General features: G+C 47.4%; 1 protein-coding gene across 5 annotated transcripts in view; it reads right to left on the bottom strand.

Moving 5' to 3' along the window:
* The window catches only part of LOC137528643 (connector enhancer of kinase suppressor of ras 2-like), a 563792-nt gene that overhangs the window by 208338 nt on the left and 336980 nt on the right, over nt 1-18474 (bottom strand). For all 5 annotated transcript variants that reach the window (XM_068250054.1, XM_068250052.1, XM_068250051.1 and 2 more), the window contains exons 7-8: nt 16565-16624; nt 6304-6372 (exon numbers count right to left, since the gene is read on the bottom strand). In XM_068250054.1, the coding sequence (XP_068106155.1) occupies nt 6304-6372; nt 16565-16624 (129 nt within the window). The remainder of the gene's footprint in view (nt 1-6303; nt 6373-16564; nt 16625-18474) is intronic.

The following is an 18474-nucleotide window of genomic DNA, read 5'->3' on the forward strand; positions in this document are numbered from 1 at the left end:
AGAGACAGCACACAGAATCCGCTCTACTAACAATATTCTCCTGTGGTCACCTCATCTCACTCCCGCTTACAAGAGTTCTCCCGATCCTCTCCCCTCCTCTGGAGCACTCTACCTCAACACATCCACACCTTCTCATACACAGGAAAGTCTCACCTCACAGAGGCGCTTGGTTTGTTACAGAGCTCGTTTCAGTTACTACCAATTTTGCAGCAAAAATGCTAGCAAAAATCGGTAGCATTTTACGTTGGGGATTTTTTTTTTTTTTTTTTTTTATGTTTTTTGCATAATTTTTTACTGGACAATTTAGCAAATTTTTTTTTTTTAACATTTTAATTGTGTTCACTCTAAAATTGTGAAAAAATAGCGCTGCATGTTTTAATTTTTTGCAAGTCGAAAATCAGCAACGATCGCTGCAGCGAGATGACTTCCGTACACTTTTAATTACCCTAGCGCTTTTTAAAGCGACAGCGATCACCAGGGATTCTGAAATCTGCAGAAAATGCCCGCAAACGCCACAGAGTGACTGGACCCTGACTTTCAGTACATCAGAACTTTTCTCAAGTCTCAGGTGATAACGGCGGCCCAGACCCAACAAAAGAAGCATCGGCGCGCTCTCGATCCCGCCGCTGCCGCCGTCCCTTTCTAGAGCGATTCCGGGGCTAAAGCAGTTAACTTATTAGCTCAGAAAAATGTCTGGCGCAACACAACTGCAAAGTGCCCACAAATATATTCAGCTCTAATTAGCCGGCCGGGCCTATTTGCATTCGGTGTCGTCAGATGGCGCAGATCGCGCTTTGCTGCAGTCGCCGGTCCCCTTACGTGGAAGCGTTTAATGAGACGACAGAGCGGCGGCAGATAAAACACAGCCATAAAAAATATGTTTCAGTGTTGAACTCGCTAATTAAGCTCGGCTGCAGAGCGCGGATGAAAACGTGTTTGCGGGAAATAAACCATATTTTCATATTACAGGCAGATTCATTTGGACTCGCTGAACGCGCTATTTTGACAACACAGCCCCAATTAGACATTCTTGAAACAACTCCAGAAACCCTTTTTCGCAGGCTGTGGCGTCGTGTGAGCAAGAGGGCGAGAGAGGCGTTCTGCACCATCTGTAATGCATCGAGCCGGCGGATCCCCAAATTAAGAGGGAAAAATGTTCCAAATATTAGAGCCGGATGGAGAGTGGACCGCGCAGAATCAGGAATGATGCCTGTCTGCAGAGCAGGATCACTCACCAGGCAACTTAGGCAGGTGCCTTGGGCCCAGTAGGTGTCAAGGGGCTTTACTGCCACTTTCTCTGACCCATCTTCCATTTTAGATTAACAAAAGCACATTTTCCCAGACCGGACGGGAAAACATGTCCAATGAAAGCCTATGAGAACCGACACCGTCCATTCTAACTAGGCCAGTCGCCGCATCCGCGTCACCCATTTTGCCCACATCCCGATGTCGCTGTGATATCGTGCTCACATGTCCCGCTGCCCATCGCCGCCGCTCGGTCCCTTTAAAACAGCCCAGTGGCCAGCGGAAGCAGGGCCGGGCCGAGGCATAGGCTGGAGAGGCTCCAGCCTCAGGGTAGGAGGGGGCGCACAATTCATTCAGCTGTCATTCCTAATTGTGTTTGAAGCAGAAAGAAATAAGAAAAGGGGATACATAGCAGTGACTGCAAGCCAGATAACTAGAGATTAAGGTGTTGGGAAGGTTGTGGGCCCTGTGGCCCTCTTAGTCTAATAGCAATTAGTGTGTGAGGACTGGGGTAGGAGGGATGGAGGGGCGCACTTTGGTGTCTCAGCCTTGGGTGCTGGAGGACCTTGTCCCTGCTCTGAGCGGAAGCATTGGGGTGCAAAAGACCAATGGGAATTCACAGCAACAGGGAGAATTCTCATTGGTTCATGTTGGCCCAATGAAAAGTCTCCCTGTTGCTAGGAAGATTTGGCCTGTTGCAGCCTATGGAAAGCCCCAAGCTGCTGCTGGCCTCCAGGCCATTGAAGGGATTGAGCAGCAGTGGCAGGAAAGGTGAGTGATGATGCGTACTGGCCGATGTGATCGGCGCAGCGGACGTGCAGACGTGGAACGGACAGTGAAAATGGTTGCATGCGGATTCAGAACGGGCGGGACACATCCGCCTCGTGGATGTGCTTACCGTTTCGTTCTTCATCCACACACGTGTGAACCGACCCTTACCTCACAGTCTGAAGGTATAGAAATAGCTTTATTGACACGAGGAAAGGACAACACGTTTCGCTGGACCTGCCCAATTCCTCAGGTCTATAGCACAGTGACTTAAAAAAGGAACCAAGTTCGTGCTTGCAGCTGCATTACCACCTGCAGAAGCAGCAGCCAGGTCCCCTGAAATGTGTCATCCTTTCTGGTGTCAATAAAAGGAAAATCTATGGCTTTAGCCTGGCATTTCCCACTCGGAACTGATTATATACAATCTTTGGGATGCCTCCTACCAATTTCTGTACAGCCACTCCCCTTCTTGGGGTGTACCCTGTATCTGCGCAGGGCGCAGGGTGAGCCGAATGAAGAATCACCCTACTGCTCCGTAAGGGAGAAGTAATTTGGGGTGCAGCGATTATGAAAACCCTGAATTACCCTTGCACGGGGCGGGCACTACAGCATTAGTGCCATAGCGGCGCCCAGCTTCAGGGCTCAGAGCCGAGTGCCGAAACCACCTGCTTTAAGGAGACTCTGAAGCCTCTTGAAATTCCACTTTTTAAAACGCCGCTATCCCGCGGCAAAACGCTGTGTTTACCCCCCCAATTCCCGGGGCACTGTTGGGGGAGCGTCTCCTAGTAGAAAGATGTGGTGAAGTAGGAAGCGCCCTTGTAATAGGTTATATTTTTGAGTTGCATAAATTTGTATCAGAAGATTCTTGCCTACCTTATGTAAGGAGACTTCCACTTTTGTAAAGGATATAAATATTTTATTGTTAGTAAGCACTTCAGACAACGCTTTCCACGGCTCAACCCGCTTCCTCAGGTCAATTAGGGTGCTATAATAATCAGATAAGCAGAGACTAGGCACCCAGGCTCTGCTTATCTGATTATAGCACCCTAATTGACCTGAGGAAGCGGGTTGAGCCGCGAAACGCGTTGTCTGAAGGGCTTACTAACAATAAAATATTTATATCCTTTACAAAAGTGGAAGTCTCCTTACATAAGGTAGGCAAGAATCTTCTGATACAAATTTATGCAACTCAAAGATATAACCTATTACAAGGGCGCCTCCTACTTCTCCACATCTTGTTACGTCACCCCACTATGTGGGGTCTTCAAGACATCCCTGAATTGAAGGATTGTTAAAGGAGCAGCGACCTATCCCTGGAAAGACTGAGTGGGGACGGGATTTCCCCACATGTCTAGCTAAGCTGGTTGCTGCTTACAGCAACCCATACTTGTGAGTATTATATATGCTTGCGTTTGGCCAATTATCCTATGATAATACACCAAAAGAGCTCCCGTTGTCCCCGTTTGTTCTTTTTCTTTATTACTATAGTTATAACATGCTTCCTAGTAGAGGCAAAGCTTAGGGCTGTAGCTTTGCCTCTACTCCCGTCAATCCCCGCTGATCGTGCATCCCCCCGCCCCTCTCAGCCTTCTTTCACCGAGAGGGGCAGGGGAGAGGCGGACATCCGCGAGGATTGACGTGAATGGAGGCAGAGCTACAGCCCAAAGCTCTGCCTCCCCTGGGCAGCAAAATTCACGACCAGGAAAGTTGTTGATTTTTTCCCCCGGTCTTTGGTGGGGTTAAACACAGCGTTATGTCACGGGATAGCGGCATTTTACATGGGGTGATAGTGTAGAAGGGGATTGTTAAATAAAAAGATGAATTTTAAGAGGCTTCAGAGTCTCTAACTGTGGCTGACTATCAGCAACTCAGTTCTGTAAGTAGGATTTGTCTGGTTCATTATCCCAGTGTCCCTGATTGCTTACAAAAACGGGGAATTCTGTACTGTGCTCGGCATTAGAAGCACTCGAGGATGCAAATGCTTACGGGCCTTCCAAGGAGTCCACGAGGGCAATGCCTAACTAAGGGGTGTAACTATACACATGTACTAGAGCCACATCCTCTATGCTGCATACCCCGTACTCCTGAGGCATGTCACATGATCAGGAGAAGGCATACCTCCCAACTTTTGGAGCCAGGAAAAAGGAACACTAAGACACACCCCTGCCACACCTTTAAACTCACCCCAATTTCCCAAAACCACACCCCTCCCCTATACAGTTTTTCCCTCCATCCTACGCAGAGATTGGCACATGGAGCGTGGGAGGGAAGCTATTTAAGCAATAATCACAGTTAGTAAACAGCTCTACATGAAGAGTTATGAATATATTAAATAAGAAAATAAAGACCGAAATGTGCAAAATATTAAATTCTTTATTTCTGGTAAAAACTTCACATATCAGAAATGTTAACACAGTGCCTACAAGTGCATAACTCTAGTCCCAGGACTGTAAGTGCATAAAATCACACAGCTATCCCTAATTATTAATAAAAACAATAGCACAGAGGAATGCAACCAATATGATTGAGGGCGTGTTTCCACTTGAGCGGAAGCCGCCGCGAATCTGCAGAGTTTCTCCACGGGCGAATAGTGCGGGGAAACTCTGCCATAGGGAGTATTGGTAACGCCGGCCGAATCGCTACCGCTAGCGATTCGTCCGGCTTTTCCATCCGAATCGGCGCGGGAGGCTGCGGATCCCATAGCCGTGCATGGCACGGCTGATGGGATTTGTGTGCTTTCCCCGCAGACCTGGAAAAGCCGGCTCCCGTCTCGCAGGCGCGCGCCGCTCTAGTGGAATCACGCCCTGATACATACAGGATTTCTAGCACTTCACAAGCATATTGAAAGGTAAGATATCCACCTCACTATTCAGATGCTCTGTCACCAGATTGCCAGGGTAGAGATCCCTGTCTCACTCTCTCTCAACTTCAAAGAAATTCCTCGCTAAGGGTGGAGTTTTATGTTGTTGTGCTGCTGATGAAGTTCAGCGCAAAGCTGCAGAGTGTGATGTGATGCATGCATTTTAGTGTTCTCTGCAAAGACTTTGGGCAGTGAAATGGATAACTGCAAACTCTCCTGCTCTGTGAAGAGGTCGGGACATCTGACCTGTGCCCCGTGATGCCGTGATAGAGGCTGCAAATCATTAGTGCCACAGAGAAACCGTGACACTTGGCCGGTCCGAGAGAAGGAGGTGTGGAAGCACAGAGCATGGGACTGCCGAGAAGAACAGAAGAGACACAAAGCATCGTTGGATTCAAGGATGGGGCCCTATGCTAATTTCTTGGGGAGTGTCCTGTTATTTATTGCTTCACCCTGACAACTGACAATGTTTCGGTCAGAATCGCTGTCACCGGTGTGCTCCTCTGGATGGGATAGTACTGTGTCGTCTTTTGTTTGCTGCTTTCAATGATGGATTTTGGTGGCTCTGAAGGGCCACATAAAATGGCAAGGAGGGCTGCCTTCGGCTCGTGGGCCTTGAGTTTGACACCTGTGCTGTATGGGACAGAGCCTTCCCTTTACATAGGTGAGTATCTGAGTATTTTCAGGGTGGCTTCAGTTTGAGGCCCGGTACACATTAGCGGTGAGCGGAACGGAAGCGGAACGTATGCTGTACAAATGGTCCGGTATGCGATATGGATCCAATGTTAACCAAGGGATTGTACGGATCCGTTGTCCGTTCCGCTCAATGGACAGAAAAATGCCGCAGGACCTATTTTTCCAGACCGTTGTGCCCAGTGGACAGGAAACGGAAGGTTTTGCAGCTACATAGGAACAAATAGAAAACTGACAGTCTACAGCACACTGGCTGATCCTGATGGCCGGATCCGTAAAAAAAAACGCTAATGTGAACCGGGCCTTACTTTGTTTTGTTTTTAAAGTAGCGAAAGACACGGCACATAGGAGCTGTGTGCAGCAACAAGCTGTATTGGAGCAGACGATAGCACTACATGTTTCGGGCGGAGCCATTCTTTCCCACACCTGAGGAAGGGCTCCGCCTGAAACATGTGGTGCTATCGTCTGCTCCAATTCAGCTTGTTGCTGCACACAGCTCCTGAGTGCCGTGTCTTTCTTTCGCTACTTGTCTATGGAATTGCAGGTGTGGTGTACCTGCCAGACGCTGAGCACTGGCTGTACAATTTAATTATCGTTTTTTTCCTCGAGGTGAGGAGGTCTTTTTGCTGTTTTGTTTTTAAATCTTTTTATTGTGGCAAAAAGAAATATATGCCTACATCGTATACATCAGGAAGTGCATCTGAAAGAAATGACAGTGACATCATTGCGAGACTCACCACAGTCTGGTGGTTGACCTGGATGACCTCATCGCCGGCGTGGATCTTCTTGCATTGGTCAGCAGGTGACTGCGGAGAGAAATCAGAGAAAGCAATTCAGGTCTGGACGGAAATCAGCCATCTTCCAAATAAGCACATTTCTGACGGAGAAAGGAGAGGTCGACCGGCAGACCTTACGAAAAGTGCTGCAATACACGAGTGACCCAACAGTCTGGATTTCTTAAAGGGAACCCGAAGTGAGAGGGATATGGAGGCTTCTATATTTATTTCCTTTTAAAGAGAAACTGTAACCTAGAATTGAACTTCATCCCAATCAGTAGCTGATACCCCCTTTCCCATGAGAAATCTTTTCCTTTTCACAAACAGGTAATCAGGGGGCTCTGTATGGCTGATATTGTGGTAAAACCCCTCCCACAGTGTGATGTCAGGACCATGGTGCTGACATCCCATTGCGGGAGCCTTGTTGCATTATGGGAAATAACAGCTGTTTCCAACTGCCAAAAAAGCTAGCAGCATCTCCTTCCACAGACATCACCTGCCAGCAGTAAAAATGTCAACACGTGATAAATGTCAGAGTGTAAATCAGGGACAGGAAAGATTTTACAACGGGCAAACACTGACTAAATCATTTATACATAATTATTGTAAAAATGAAGCACTTTTTTTATTACATTATTTTCACTGGAGTTCCTCTTTAAGTATTTCCTATCAATACCAGTTGCCTGGCTATCCTGCTGATCCTCTGCCTCTAATACCTTTAGCCATAGCCCCTGAACAAGCATGCAGCAGATCAGATATCTATGATAAATCTGATAAGATTAGCTGCATGCTCGTTTCAGGTGTGTGATTTAGACCCTACTGATCAGAATGATCAGCAGGACAGCCAGGCAACCGGTATTGTTTGAAAGGAGATAAATATGGCAGCCTCCTTATCTCTCTTCAGTTGTCTTTTAACTTGAAACCTGAGTGACTATTAGAACTGGTTACACGTGTGGCTCCTGTCCTCTCTAAATTATGGACAATGACAAAGTCGAAAAGTAAATAGATTGCAAGCTCTTGTAGTTCTGGTTGTTACACTGTAGGCCAGGGAACAGGCATTGTTCTGGGGGGACGACTTTAGACACCCCCTATAAATCCCTAGCTGGGGGTCCCTGGGAACCTCTTCCCACCTCCCGCTGCACGCTCAGGATTGATCGAAATATTTATATTGCGCTCCTCGTCGAGAGAATCGGCAGACATGCGGCCGGCGAGGATTTACCCGCTGAGCTGCAGGATTATTGAGACGTTACTGTCAGGGAAGTTCAAGGCTGCTAATTAACAAGCTATGGGAGCTCATCCACCTCTCCGAATCCCACAAAGCGCCAAGATTAAGAAGCGACAAAATAAAACAGGTTGCAAAAATGTCTAAGTTCATTGAAAGTGCACGAAAAGCAGCGGCAATACCAAGCGGCAAAAAGCTGAGTTTGCAACGTGACTTTGCTATCCTCCTGCCTGCTGCATTTTTCTTGCTATCCTCCTGCCTGCTGCATTTTTCTTGCTATCCTCGTGCCTGCTGCATTTTTCTTGCTATCCTTGTGCCTGCTGCATTTTTCTTGCTATCCTTGTGCCTGCTGCATTTTTCTTGCTATCCTCGTGACTGCTGCATTTTTCTTGCTATCCTTGTGCCTGCTGCATTTTTCTAGCTATCATCGTGCCTGCTGCATTTTTCTAGCTATCATCGTGCCTGCTGCATTTTTATTGCTATCCTTGTGCCTGCTGCATTTTTATTGCTATCCTTGTGCCCAGGGGCGTAGGAATAGGCCCTGCAGCCCCTGCGCCCGCGGGGGGCCCGGCCCCCCCCTGGGGCCCGCTCGGGGCCGTTTTGTGGGTGCTGGAGGGGTGGCAGCATGAGGGGAAAGCCTTGCCCACAGTCGGCGGGGAGAGGGGTAGTTCCCCCCTCTCCCTCACCTCGGGGCTCTCCCCTCTGCGCTCCCCTCCAGCTCGTAAGTGTGTGGGGCTGTGGTGGGCAGCGGGCAGCGGGCAGCGGCGGGCAGATACATACCTGCTTCTGTGCGTTCCATCGGAGACTTCTCCCTCTAGCGGCTGACGTCAGCCGCTAGAGGGAGAAGTCTCCGATGGAACGCACGGAAGCAGGTATGTATCTGCCCGCCGCTGCCCGCTGCCCGCTGCCCACCACAGCCCCACACACTTACGAGCTGGAGGGGAGCGCAGAGGGGAGAGCCCCGAGGTGAGGGAGAGGGGGGAACTACCCCTCTCCCCGCCGACTGTGGGCAAGGCTTTCCCCTCATGCTGCCACCCCTCCAGCACCCACAAAACGGCCGCGAGCGGGCCCCAGGGGGGGGGGGGAGGGGGGGCCCGCTCTGAAAATCTGCAGGGGGGGCCCGGTGGGGCCTAGTTACGCCCCTGCTTGTGCCTGCTGCATTCTTCTTTCTCTCTTTGTGCCTACTGCATTTTTATTGCTATCCTTGTGCCTGCTGTATTTTTCTTTCTATCCTCCTGCCTGCTGCATTTTCTTTCTATCCTCCTGCCTGCTGCATTTTCTTGCTATCCTTGTGGCTGCTGCATTTTTCTTGCTATCCTTCTGCCTGCTGCATTTTTCTTGCTATCCTTGTGGCTGCTGCATTTTTCTTGCTATCCTTCTGCCTACTGCATTTTCTTGCTATCCTCTCGCCTGCTGCATTTTACTTGCTATCCTTGTGCCTGCTGTATTTTTCTTTCTATCCTCCTGCCTGCTGCATTTTCTTTCTATCCTCCTGCCTGCTGCATTTTCTTGCTATCCTTGTGGCTGCTGCATTTTCTTGCTATCCTTCTGCCTGCTGCAGTTTTCTTGCTATCCTTGTGGCTGCTGCATTTTTCTTGCTATCCTTCTGCCTACTGCATTTTCTTGCTATCCTCTCGCCTGCTGCATTTTACTTGCTATCCTTGTGCCTGCTGTATTTTTCTTTCTATCCTCCTGCCTGCTGCATTTTCTTTCTATCCTCCTGCCTGCTGCATTTTCTTGCTATCCTTGTGCCTGCTGCATTTTTCTTGCTATCCTTGTGCCTGCTGCATTTTTCTTGCTATCCTTGTGCCTGCTGTATTTTTCTTTCTATCCTCCTGCCTGCTGCATTTTCTTGCTATCCTTGTGGCTGCTGCATTTTTCTTGCTATCCTTCTGCCTGCTGCATTTTTCTTGCTATCCTTGTGGCTGCTGCATTTTTCTTGCTATCCTTCTGCCTACTGCATTTTCTTGCTATCCTCGTGCCTGCTGCATTTTTTCTTGCTATCCTTGTGCCTGCTGCATTTTTCTTTCTATCCTCCTGCCTGCTGCATTTTTCTTGCTATCCTTGTGGCTGCTGCATTTTTCTTTCTATCCTCCTGCCTGCTGCATTTTTCTTTCTATCCTTGTGCCTGCTGCATTTTTCTTTCTATCCTCCTGCCTGCTGCATTTTTCTTGCTATCCTTGTGGCTGCTGCATTTTTCTTGCTATCCTTCTGCCTGCTGCATTTTTCTTGCTATCCCTGTGCCTGCTGCATTTTTCTTGCTATCCTTGTGCCTGCTGCATTTTTCTTGCTATCCTTGTGGCTGCTGCATTTTTCTTGCTATCCTTCTGCCTACTGCATTTTCTTGCTATCCTCTCGCCTGCTGCATTTTTCTTGCTATCCTTGTGCCTGCTGCATTTTTCTTGCTATCCTTGTGCCTGCTGCATTTTTCTTGCTATCCTTGTGCCTGCTGCATTTTTTTCCTTGCTATCCTTGTGCCTGCTGCATTTTTCTTGCTATCCTCGTGCCTGCTGCATTTTTTTCCTTGCTCTCCTTGTGCCTGCTGCATTTTTCTTGCTCTCCTCGTGCCTGCTGCATTTTTCTTGCTATCCTTGTGCCTGCTGCATTTTTCTTGCTATCCTAGTGCCTGCTGCATTTTTTTCCTTGCTCTCCTTGTGCCTGCTGCATTTTTCTTGCTATCCTCCTGCCTGCTGCATTTTTCTTGCTATCCTCTTGCCTGCTGCATTTTTTTTCTTGCTATCCTTGTGCCTGCTGCATTTTTTTTCTTGCTATCCTCGTGCCTGCTGCATTTCCTTGCTATCCTCTTGCCTGCTGCATTTTTCTTGCTACCCTCATGCCTGCTGTTTTTTTTTTGTTTTTTTTTTTACTTCTGCTGCCAAGGCTGGATTTATACTTTTTCTGCCCCTAGGCCTTCCATGCACAACAGCGCCCCACCCTAGAAAAGGATTAAGATGAATTGGGGCCCGAGGCAAGGTACTAGACTTTGTTTCTTCCTATGGTATTTTTGGTAAGTTGAGGTGGGAGAGTGGTCAGAGAAAGTGGAAGCTGGGCCCGTTGATGTACACTGGGACCCAGGCAGTTGCCTAGCTTGCCTTGTTGATGATTTTGCTCTGCCCCTCACACTCCATGTGTAACCCCCTCTTCCATGCATAACATCCCTTTGCTGTAGCCCATCCTTTTACATACAACTCCCTTGGGAATCCTTTACCCCTTCTTACACAAACAAAGCAGGGAATTAGAGTTAGGCACCCTTTCAGGGGGGTCTTAGGGTTAGGCACCACCAGGAATGGGAGGGTCTTATGTTTAGACACCACTGGGGGGGGGGGTTCATGGGTTAGGGACCACCAGGGGGGTCTTAGTGTTATTCACTAAGGGTAGGTTTAGCCCCACCCAGGGAGGGTCTTAGGGTTAGGCACCACAAGGGGAGGGTCGTAGGGTTAGGCACCACCAGGGGGCGTCGTAGGGTTAGGCAGCACCAGGAGGGGTCTTAGGTTAGGCACCACCAGGGAAGAGTTCTGTGTGAGTAGGGTTAGGTTTAGCCATAGTAAAATATTGGTAAATATTACCAATATTTTACTATCAAAATGCAGTAGTAGAATATCGCTAAGTTTAGATTTATTATACTAGCGGCAATACCCTGCGCACTTTTTCCAGGCGCTTTTTTTTTTTAACATATGTATGCAACCTTCATCTGAATTTATCTTCACACATACTGTATATGGCTGGCTAATAATATATGGCTAATACGTGTCTCTTGTTGCATTCTGGCAGGAGTTCTTCTTTAACCCTTACAATGTATAGAGATGAACTCTGGCGATTAGTCCTTTCTTGGTGCACCTGGAATATCACATTAATGCGCTGTAGTTACCAACCCTTCCATTGAAGAATGATGAATAGAGGTCGGCCGGGGTCCGTACATCGGATGGTGATAATGATTAGCAGTAATGGCCGCCTTTACCGCACAATAAGGTGAGATTTTAGCCTCTCTATATTCTAATACGAGCGCCTCATTATCCTAATAAACTGAAATTGTTCCAATCTCTGCAATCTGCTCGTCCCCGCTCCACCGCTGCAGATTCTTTATTACGTCTGAGTAGTTTTCAATTGAGGGAAATTGCCCGTCATTTTCGCGGGCCAGCGCAGAAATAAAATCAGTGTGGCGAGCCGGTCGGCGGCTGCAACGCTCTTCTCAATAAAAGGCCGTCTCCGGCGGCTCTCGGCACCCCGTGTCCCGGCGCAGGGGCCGCCGGCCGATATTACTTGATGGCGTTTTAGCCGGGGATTCTGCGTTATTAATAAAAAGGAATCACACAGATTTCACTGCGCTCATTTTCCGGATAAAACACAAAAGGATGGCTTTCAGCTCCGCAGACGCCTCAGTGCCGTTTTACTTCCCGCTCTGCCGGCGTTACGGCGGGTTATAAAATTAGAGCGCTATGAAGCCAAGTCATGTCCTGAGCTGAACTTCACAGAGAGAAGAGAGAGGAACGGCTAAACAGACGCATCTCTCACATTAAACCCTGCTAGACACACAAATACAAATTATAAGTTCTGCGCAGAACAAAGAAAGGACAGCAAACCAAAGCTGAATTGTTAGTAAACTCAACTTCAGAATCTGACCACACCCCCCCCCCCCCGGCCACCCCTGATCATTAACCACTTCACCACGAGGACCCATTCACACTTACGTTATCAAAACGCCGGTGATTACCGCCGGCGTTTTGCGGGAGTGATTTTTCCGCGATTTCATGTGGAAAAAAATCACTGGATGGTGCAGTGATTTCTCAGCGATCGCGTTTTGTGCTTCTATAGTGCTGAAACGCGAACGCCGGAAAATCGCCTGAAAATGGAGCAGGGCACGCGTTTGGGTTTCGCGATTTTGGGTGATTTGCGCTAAACGCCATCCCGGGTATCTGTGCCATCCTGGGTATCTGTGCCATCCCAGGTATCTGTGCCATCCCAGGTATCCATGCCATCCCGGTTATCTGTGCCATCCCGGGTATCCATGCCATCCCGGTTATCTGTGCCATCCCAGGTATCCATGCCATCCCGGATATCTGTGCCATCCCGGGTATCTGTGCCATCCCGGGTATCTGTGCCATCCCGGGTATATGTGTCATCCCGGGTATCTGTGCCATCCTGCTCTCCAGCTGCTTGCAGCAGAATCACTGGCAGATGGGGAGTTCAGTGCCGCGCATTCTGTCGATAATCACACCGCTATAAACACAGCTGGATCTGCGCCTTTAATCACTGCGTCAGAGGCGTCAGGGTGTGGAGGGGAGAGCTGGTGTGCTTACAATACCTCAAAATAGAGCCCTGATCAACAATATACATGCACTGCTGATATTAGCCGTATTTTACAGTATAGGTTTGTCATCCCTAGTACGTACATTATTAAAGCTGTTACTCTGTACCTGTACTGATAGTAAACTAACAGCAGTTTGCGCTGATCTCTGCCACTTCCAGTATGTACAGATAAGCTGTGTTACTATGTGTCTATACTGATAGTAAACTAGCTGCAGTGTGTGCTGATCTCTGCTACCTCAAGAATGTACAGTATAAGCTGTTACTCTGTGTCTGTACTGATAGTAAACTAGCTCCAGCATGTGCTGATCTCTGCTACCTCCAGTATGTACAGTATAAGCTGTTACTCTGTGCCTGTACTGATAGTAAACTAGCTGCAGTGTTTGCTGATCTCTGCTACCTCTAATATGTACAGTATAAGCTGTTACTCTATGCTTGTATTGATAGTAAACTAGCTGCAGTGTGTGTTGATCTCTGCTACCTCCAGTATGTACAGTGTAAGCTGTTACTCTGTGTCTGTACTGATAGTAAACTAGCTGCCATGTGTGCTAATCTCTGCTACCTCCAGTATGTACAGTGTAAGCTGCCTGATACTTTGTGCCTATACTGATAGTAAACTAGCTGTCATGTGTGCTGATCTCTGTTACCTCCAGTGTGTTGAATATAAGCTGTTACTCTGTGCCTGGACTAATAGTAAACTAGCTGCAGTGTGTGTTTATTTCTGCTACTTCCAGTATGTACAGTATAAGCTGTTACTCTGTGTCTACACTGATAGTAAACTAGCTGCAGTGTGCGTTGAGACAGAGAAGAAGTAGTCCGAGCAGGAGATATACAGTATAAGTAACAGATGACCAGGCCACCACACTTACACACCTCTTTTGAGTTTGAGTGGAATGACTCTTTAAAGAGAAACTCCGACCAAGAATTGAACTTTATCCCAATCAGTAGCTGATACCCCCTTTTACATGAGAAATCTATTCCTTTTCCCAAACAGACCATCAGGGGGCGCTGTATGACTGATATTGTGGTGAAACACCTCCCACAAGAAACTTGGGAGGACCGTGGTACTCCTGGCAGTTTCCTGTCTGTGAACCTTGTTGCATTGTGGGAAATAGCTGTTTACAGCTGTTTCCAACTGCCAAAAAGGCATGCAGCAGCTACATCACCTGCCAGCAGTAAAAACGTCACCATGTGATAAATGTCAGAATGTAAATCAGGAATTTAAAAGATTTTACAATGGGCAAACACTGACTATATCATTTATACATAGTTATTGTAAAAATGAAGCACTTTTTTTATTACATTATTTTCACTGGAGTTCCTGTTTAAATTCAAGGGAAGCCTCCCTCGTTTGTAACAACCAATCAGATTCCGCGTGTGAGTCCTCTAATCCGGTATTATTGCGGCGTTCTCTCCGCCGCTGTAACGCAGCTCTTGTGTTTCCTCCGCCGGAATTTGAAAAGAATCAATTTGCAGAAGCTCGGCAGCTGAACACTCATTCCAGGTGTTCCTATTTACTACGTTATTTGCATTATTATTATTTGTAACCACAAACACGGATACAGCGGCATCTGACGCTTTCGTGGTAAGAGCGCTCTGCATTTATATTAATCTAATCCCCCGGGGCTGTGTTATAATTGAAACTCATAGAGCGGCAAATTGTAATAACGCTCGGACACGGAATTTTAAGTAAGTCTCTGTAGAACATAATGGGGGGGCAGTGTGTGATGTGTCTGCAGAGCAATCTAGGACAGCGGAGAGGGAACAGGGGCGCGCACCTCAATCCGGACACCTCTATCCGGACGCACGTTTCGTGGGGAAATTACCGTCCGCTTGTAAAAAATATCTCGGTAACAAAACACAGCAAATAATAGTCTGGTTAGAATGGAGATCTTATGGGAGAAAATGTCTTCTTCCTTGTGTGACTTAAAGAGGACCTGTAACCCAGGATTAAACTTCATCCCAATCAGTAGTGAATACCCCCTTTCCCACCAGAAGTCTTAACCCTTAAAGAGAACCAGAGACGAAGCACCCTCATGTATTTTACCATATATATCAATGGGAACATGACAGTAAACACCTACCCTGCTCTCTGTTTCATTCTTCTCTGCTAAATCTGTCTGATAAGAATCCCCCACTGAGCATTCAGTCTAGCTTTGGCCGGGATGATTATAGCTGAGTCAGTCTTCTGTGATGTCTTTTCAAGCCCAAGTCTGCCCCCTTGTGGCTCTGCTTTCCTGCTAGTTATCCCCGAAGCAGCAAAGCAGAGCCACAAGGGGGCAGGCTTGGGCTTGAAAAGACATCACAGAAGACTGACTCAGCTATAATCATCCCAGGCAAAGCTAGACTGAATGCTCAGTCGGGGATTCTTATCATTGCTGATAACAAGCAGAATTAGCAGTGAAGGATGAAACAGAGAGCAGGGAAGGTGTTTTCTCTAATGGTCCCACTGATACATATGGGGGTGCTTCATCTCTGGTTCTCTTTAAAGAGTGGATTAGAAGAGTGAATTTGGTTAAGAGTATGGAGAGCCAGACCACTCTACAGCAGGATAAGTTGGAGGCATATAATATCAAATGGGAAAAATGGAGTGAGTCTCAGGATACGGTGGAATTTGGAGGCTTGATGAAGATGTAGGGAGAAGCCTTGAGGAGGCAGGAATATTGTTCATATTTAGTTAGGTCAGAATTCTGTTATGATATGATATGGGTAGGATTTGATAATGAATGTAAGTATTCTAATTGGGTGGAGGACAAGGGAGGGGTTTGTTTTTGTTTGAATTTGTTTTGTCTGTGTTTTTTTTTTTTTTTAAACTTTGTAAAAAATGAAGGAGAGAGTAATGTTATTTTGTTGTTCTTGGAACTGCCAAACAAGCACTATCTCCCTCTGTGTATAGAACTCTCAGTAACAAACATTCCATACAGATCACCTGGCAGAACTAAAGAGGTCACCACCAGTGATAAATGTCAGAATGTAAATCAGAGAGAGGAAAGATTTTACAATGGGCAACCACTGAATAAATAATCTATAAATTAATATTGTAAAATAATACAAAAATGAAAATAAAATGTTATTAAATATAATATTTTCACTACAGTTCCTCTTTAAAGTACAACTGAAGAGAGAGGTATATGGAGGCCGCCATATTTATTTCCTTTTAAGCAATACCAGTTGCCTGGCTATCCTGCTGATCCTCTGCCTCTAATACTTTTAGCCATAGCCCCTGAACAAGCATGCAGCAGATCAGGTGTTATTGACTGAAGTCTGACTGACCAAACAAAGTGAATTTGATTGGCCCAATTTAGAGACGCGTATAATTTGCATGTCGGTCATAATTATATACATTGTATACAATGAACAGAGGCGCCAAAAGTATAAGATTAGATTAAATGAGCTTAAAAACCAACTTAAATGGCAAAATTGAAGGAGGAAGTGGTGGTCTTACCTCCCTCAAGCAGACACGACAACGACTGCGATTCAGACAGTCAAACACATTTATTAGGAACTCCAAAAAGAAATGCAACGCGTTTCGCAGGTTCAACCCCGCTTCATCAGGCAATATAGGGAGGAGTATCAAACAATCTGCACAAGGATTCAAATTAAGCGCCTCTGTATATACATGTCTTAGCACCACATAAATGGGGAAAAATAACGGGGGGAGGGAGAGATTCAGCCAATAAGGAAGACATTACTTACGTTCTCCGTGGTTCCGGTGATCACATGCAGGCCGTCATACGTGGACTTTATGTACATTCCCTGCAAGAGAGAATACAACAGGTGAGGCCAGGCAACAGGAGCCCACCTCTTATCCCCACCAAAACCAGCCTTCATACACATCCTCAATTCACCAAGACTTTATCTACGTGTGTTTAGGATGGACAGAGAAATGGAGACATGTGCTTGATGGACCACACCCTTCCTGATTCAGTCCTATCCATTCATTTCATCTGTGTCAGCAACGTGTGAGGACCTCGGCCCTCCAAGACCGGACTTTGACATCCATTCCTCAAGGGCCGAGGTCCTCAGACATATTACGAGAGATGGTAGACTAACTGTTGGTTAAAGGACACCTGAAATGAAAGAGATATGGAAGCCGCCATGTTTATTTCCCTCTGAGGTTTGCTACAGGCTTACGTGGACACGTACGTCAGGAGGGGGAAGCATCTGGATCCTCAAGAGGTTTCCTCCATCCTCCTCAGCCAGGCTGGCACAGTGATGAAACCCCTCTGAAGCAAGGCATCACTGCGCCTGCTGCACAGGGCCGGTTCTCTCATGAGGCAAGGTGAAACACTAGCATCAGGCGCAGAGATTACAGGGGCAGCATGTTTGCACTGTGTTTACACTAACAGCATGCAGTCAGAGTAGGAGGAGAAGGGAGAGGAGAGCGAGGTGAAGAGGTCATCATTGGGGGAAAGAAGCTTGTTGTGCCATGTGAGGAGTCTGACAGTGAGTGAGGAGGAGGAGGCAGGAGAGCATCATTGGGGAAAAGCAGCTTGTTGTGCTGTGTGAGGAGTCTGATAGTGAGTGAGGAAGGGGGAGGCAGGAGAGCATCATTGGGGAATAGCAGCTTGTTGTGCTGTGTGAGGAGTCTGACAGTGATTGAGGAGGGGGAGGCAGGAGAGCATCATTGGGGAATAGCAGCTTGTTGTGCTGTGTGAGGAGTCTGACAGTAAGTGAGGAGGGGGGAGGCAGGAAAGCATCATTGGGGAAAAGCAGCTTGTTGTGCTGTGTGAGGAGTCTGACAGTGAGGAGGAGGGGAGGAAGGAGAGCAGCATTGGGGAAAAGCAGCGTGTTGTCCTGTGTCAGGAGTCTGACAGTGAGTGAGGAGGGGGGAAACAGGAGAGCATAATTGGGGGAAAGAAGCTTGTGCTGTGTGAGGAGTCTGACAGTGAGTGAGAAGGGGGGAGACAGGAGAGCATCATTGGGGAAAAGCAGCTTGTTGTGCTGTGTGAGGAGTCTGACAGTGAGTGAGAAGGGGGGAGGCAGGAGAGCACCATTGGGGAAAAGCAGCGTGTTGTCCTGTGTGAGGAGTCTGACAGTGAGTGAGGAGGGGGGAGGCAGGAGAGCAGCAGTGTTTCATTTGACTTGCACAGCAGAAGGGAGGAGGTGGCACTGCTTGTCCTGACTGAGGAAGAATGGAGGACGACCAACTTGCTGAGGGTGAGCAGTTTGTCACAAACTCACAGCTAGCCAATGTGTTACTGTGTTGAGCTGCAGCATGTCATGTCTCAAGTTGTTGCATATGCTCCCTTGCTGACTGAGTTACTATATACTCGGGTTATTATAACCCTTTCCAAGGGAAGGGCAAAAACACAAAGTCCTCTCAATAGGTCATCCACCAAGACAAGACACATAACATTTATATTGCACTTTTCTTATGGCGGACTCAAAGCCCCAGAGCTGCAGCCACTAGAGGGCGCTCTATAGGCAGTAGCAGTGTTAGGGAGACTCGCCCAAGGCCTCCTACTGAATAGGTGCTGGCTTACTGAAAGGGCTGAGCCAAGATTCAAACCCTGGTCTCCTGTGTCAGAGGCAGCGCCCTTAACCATTACACTATCCAGCCACCACACTCAAATAGACTATGCTTTTCTTTAGGAAGAGGGCTG

This window comes from Hyperolius riggenbachi, chromosome 8 (genome assembly GCF_040937935.1).
Source record: "Hyperolius riggenbachi isolate aHypRig1 chromosome 8, aHypRig1.pri, whole genome shotgun sequence".
NCBI lineage: Eukaryota > Metazoa > Chordata > Amphibia > Anura > Hyperoliidae > Hyperolius > Hyperolius riggenbachi.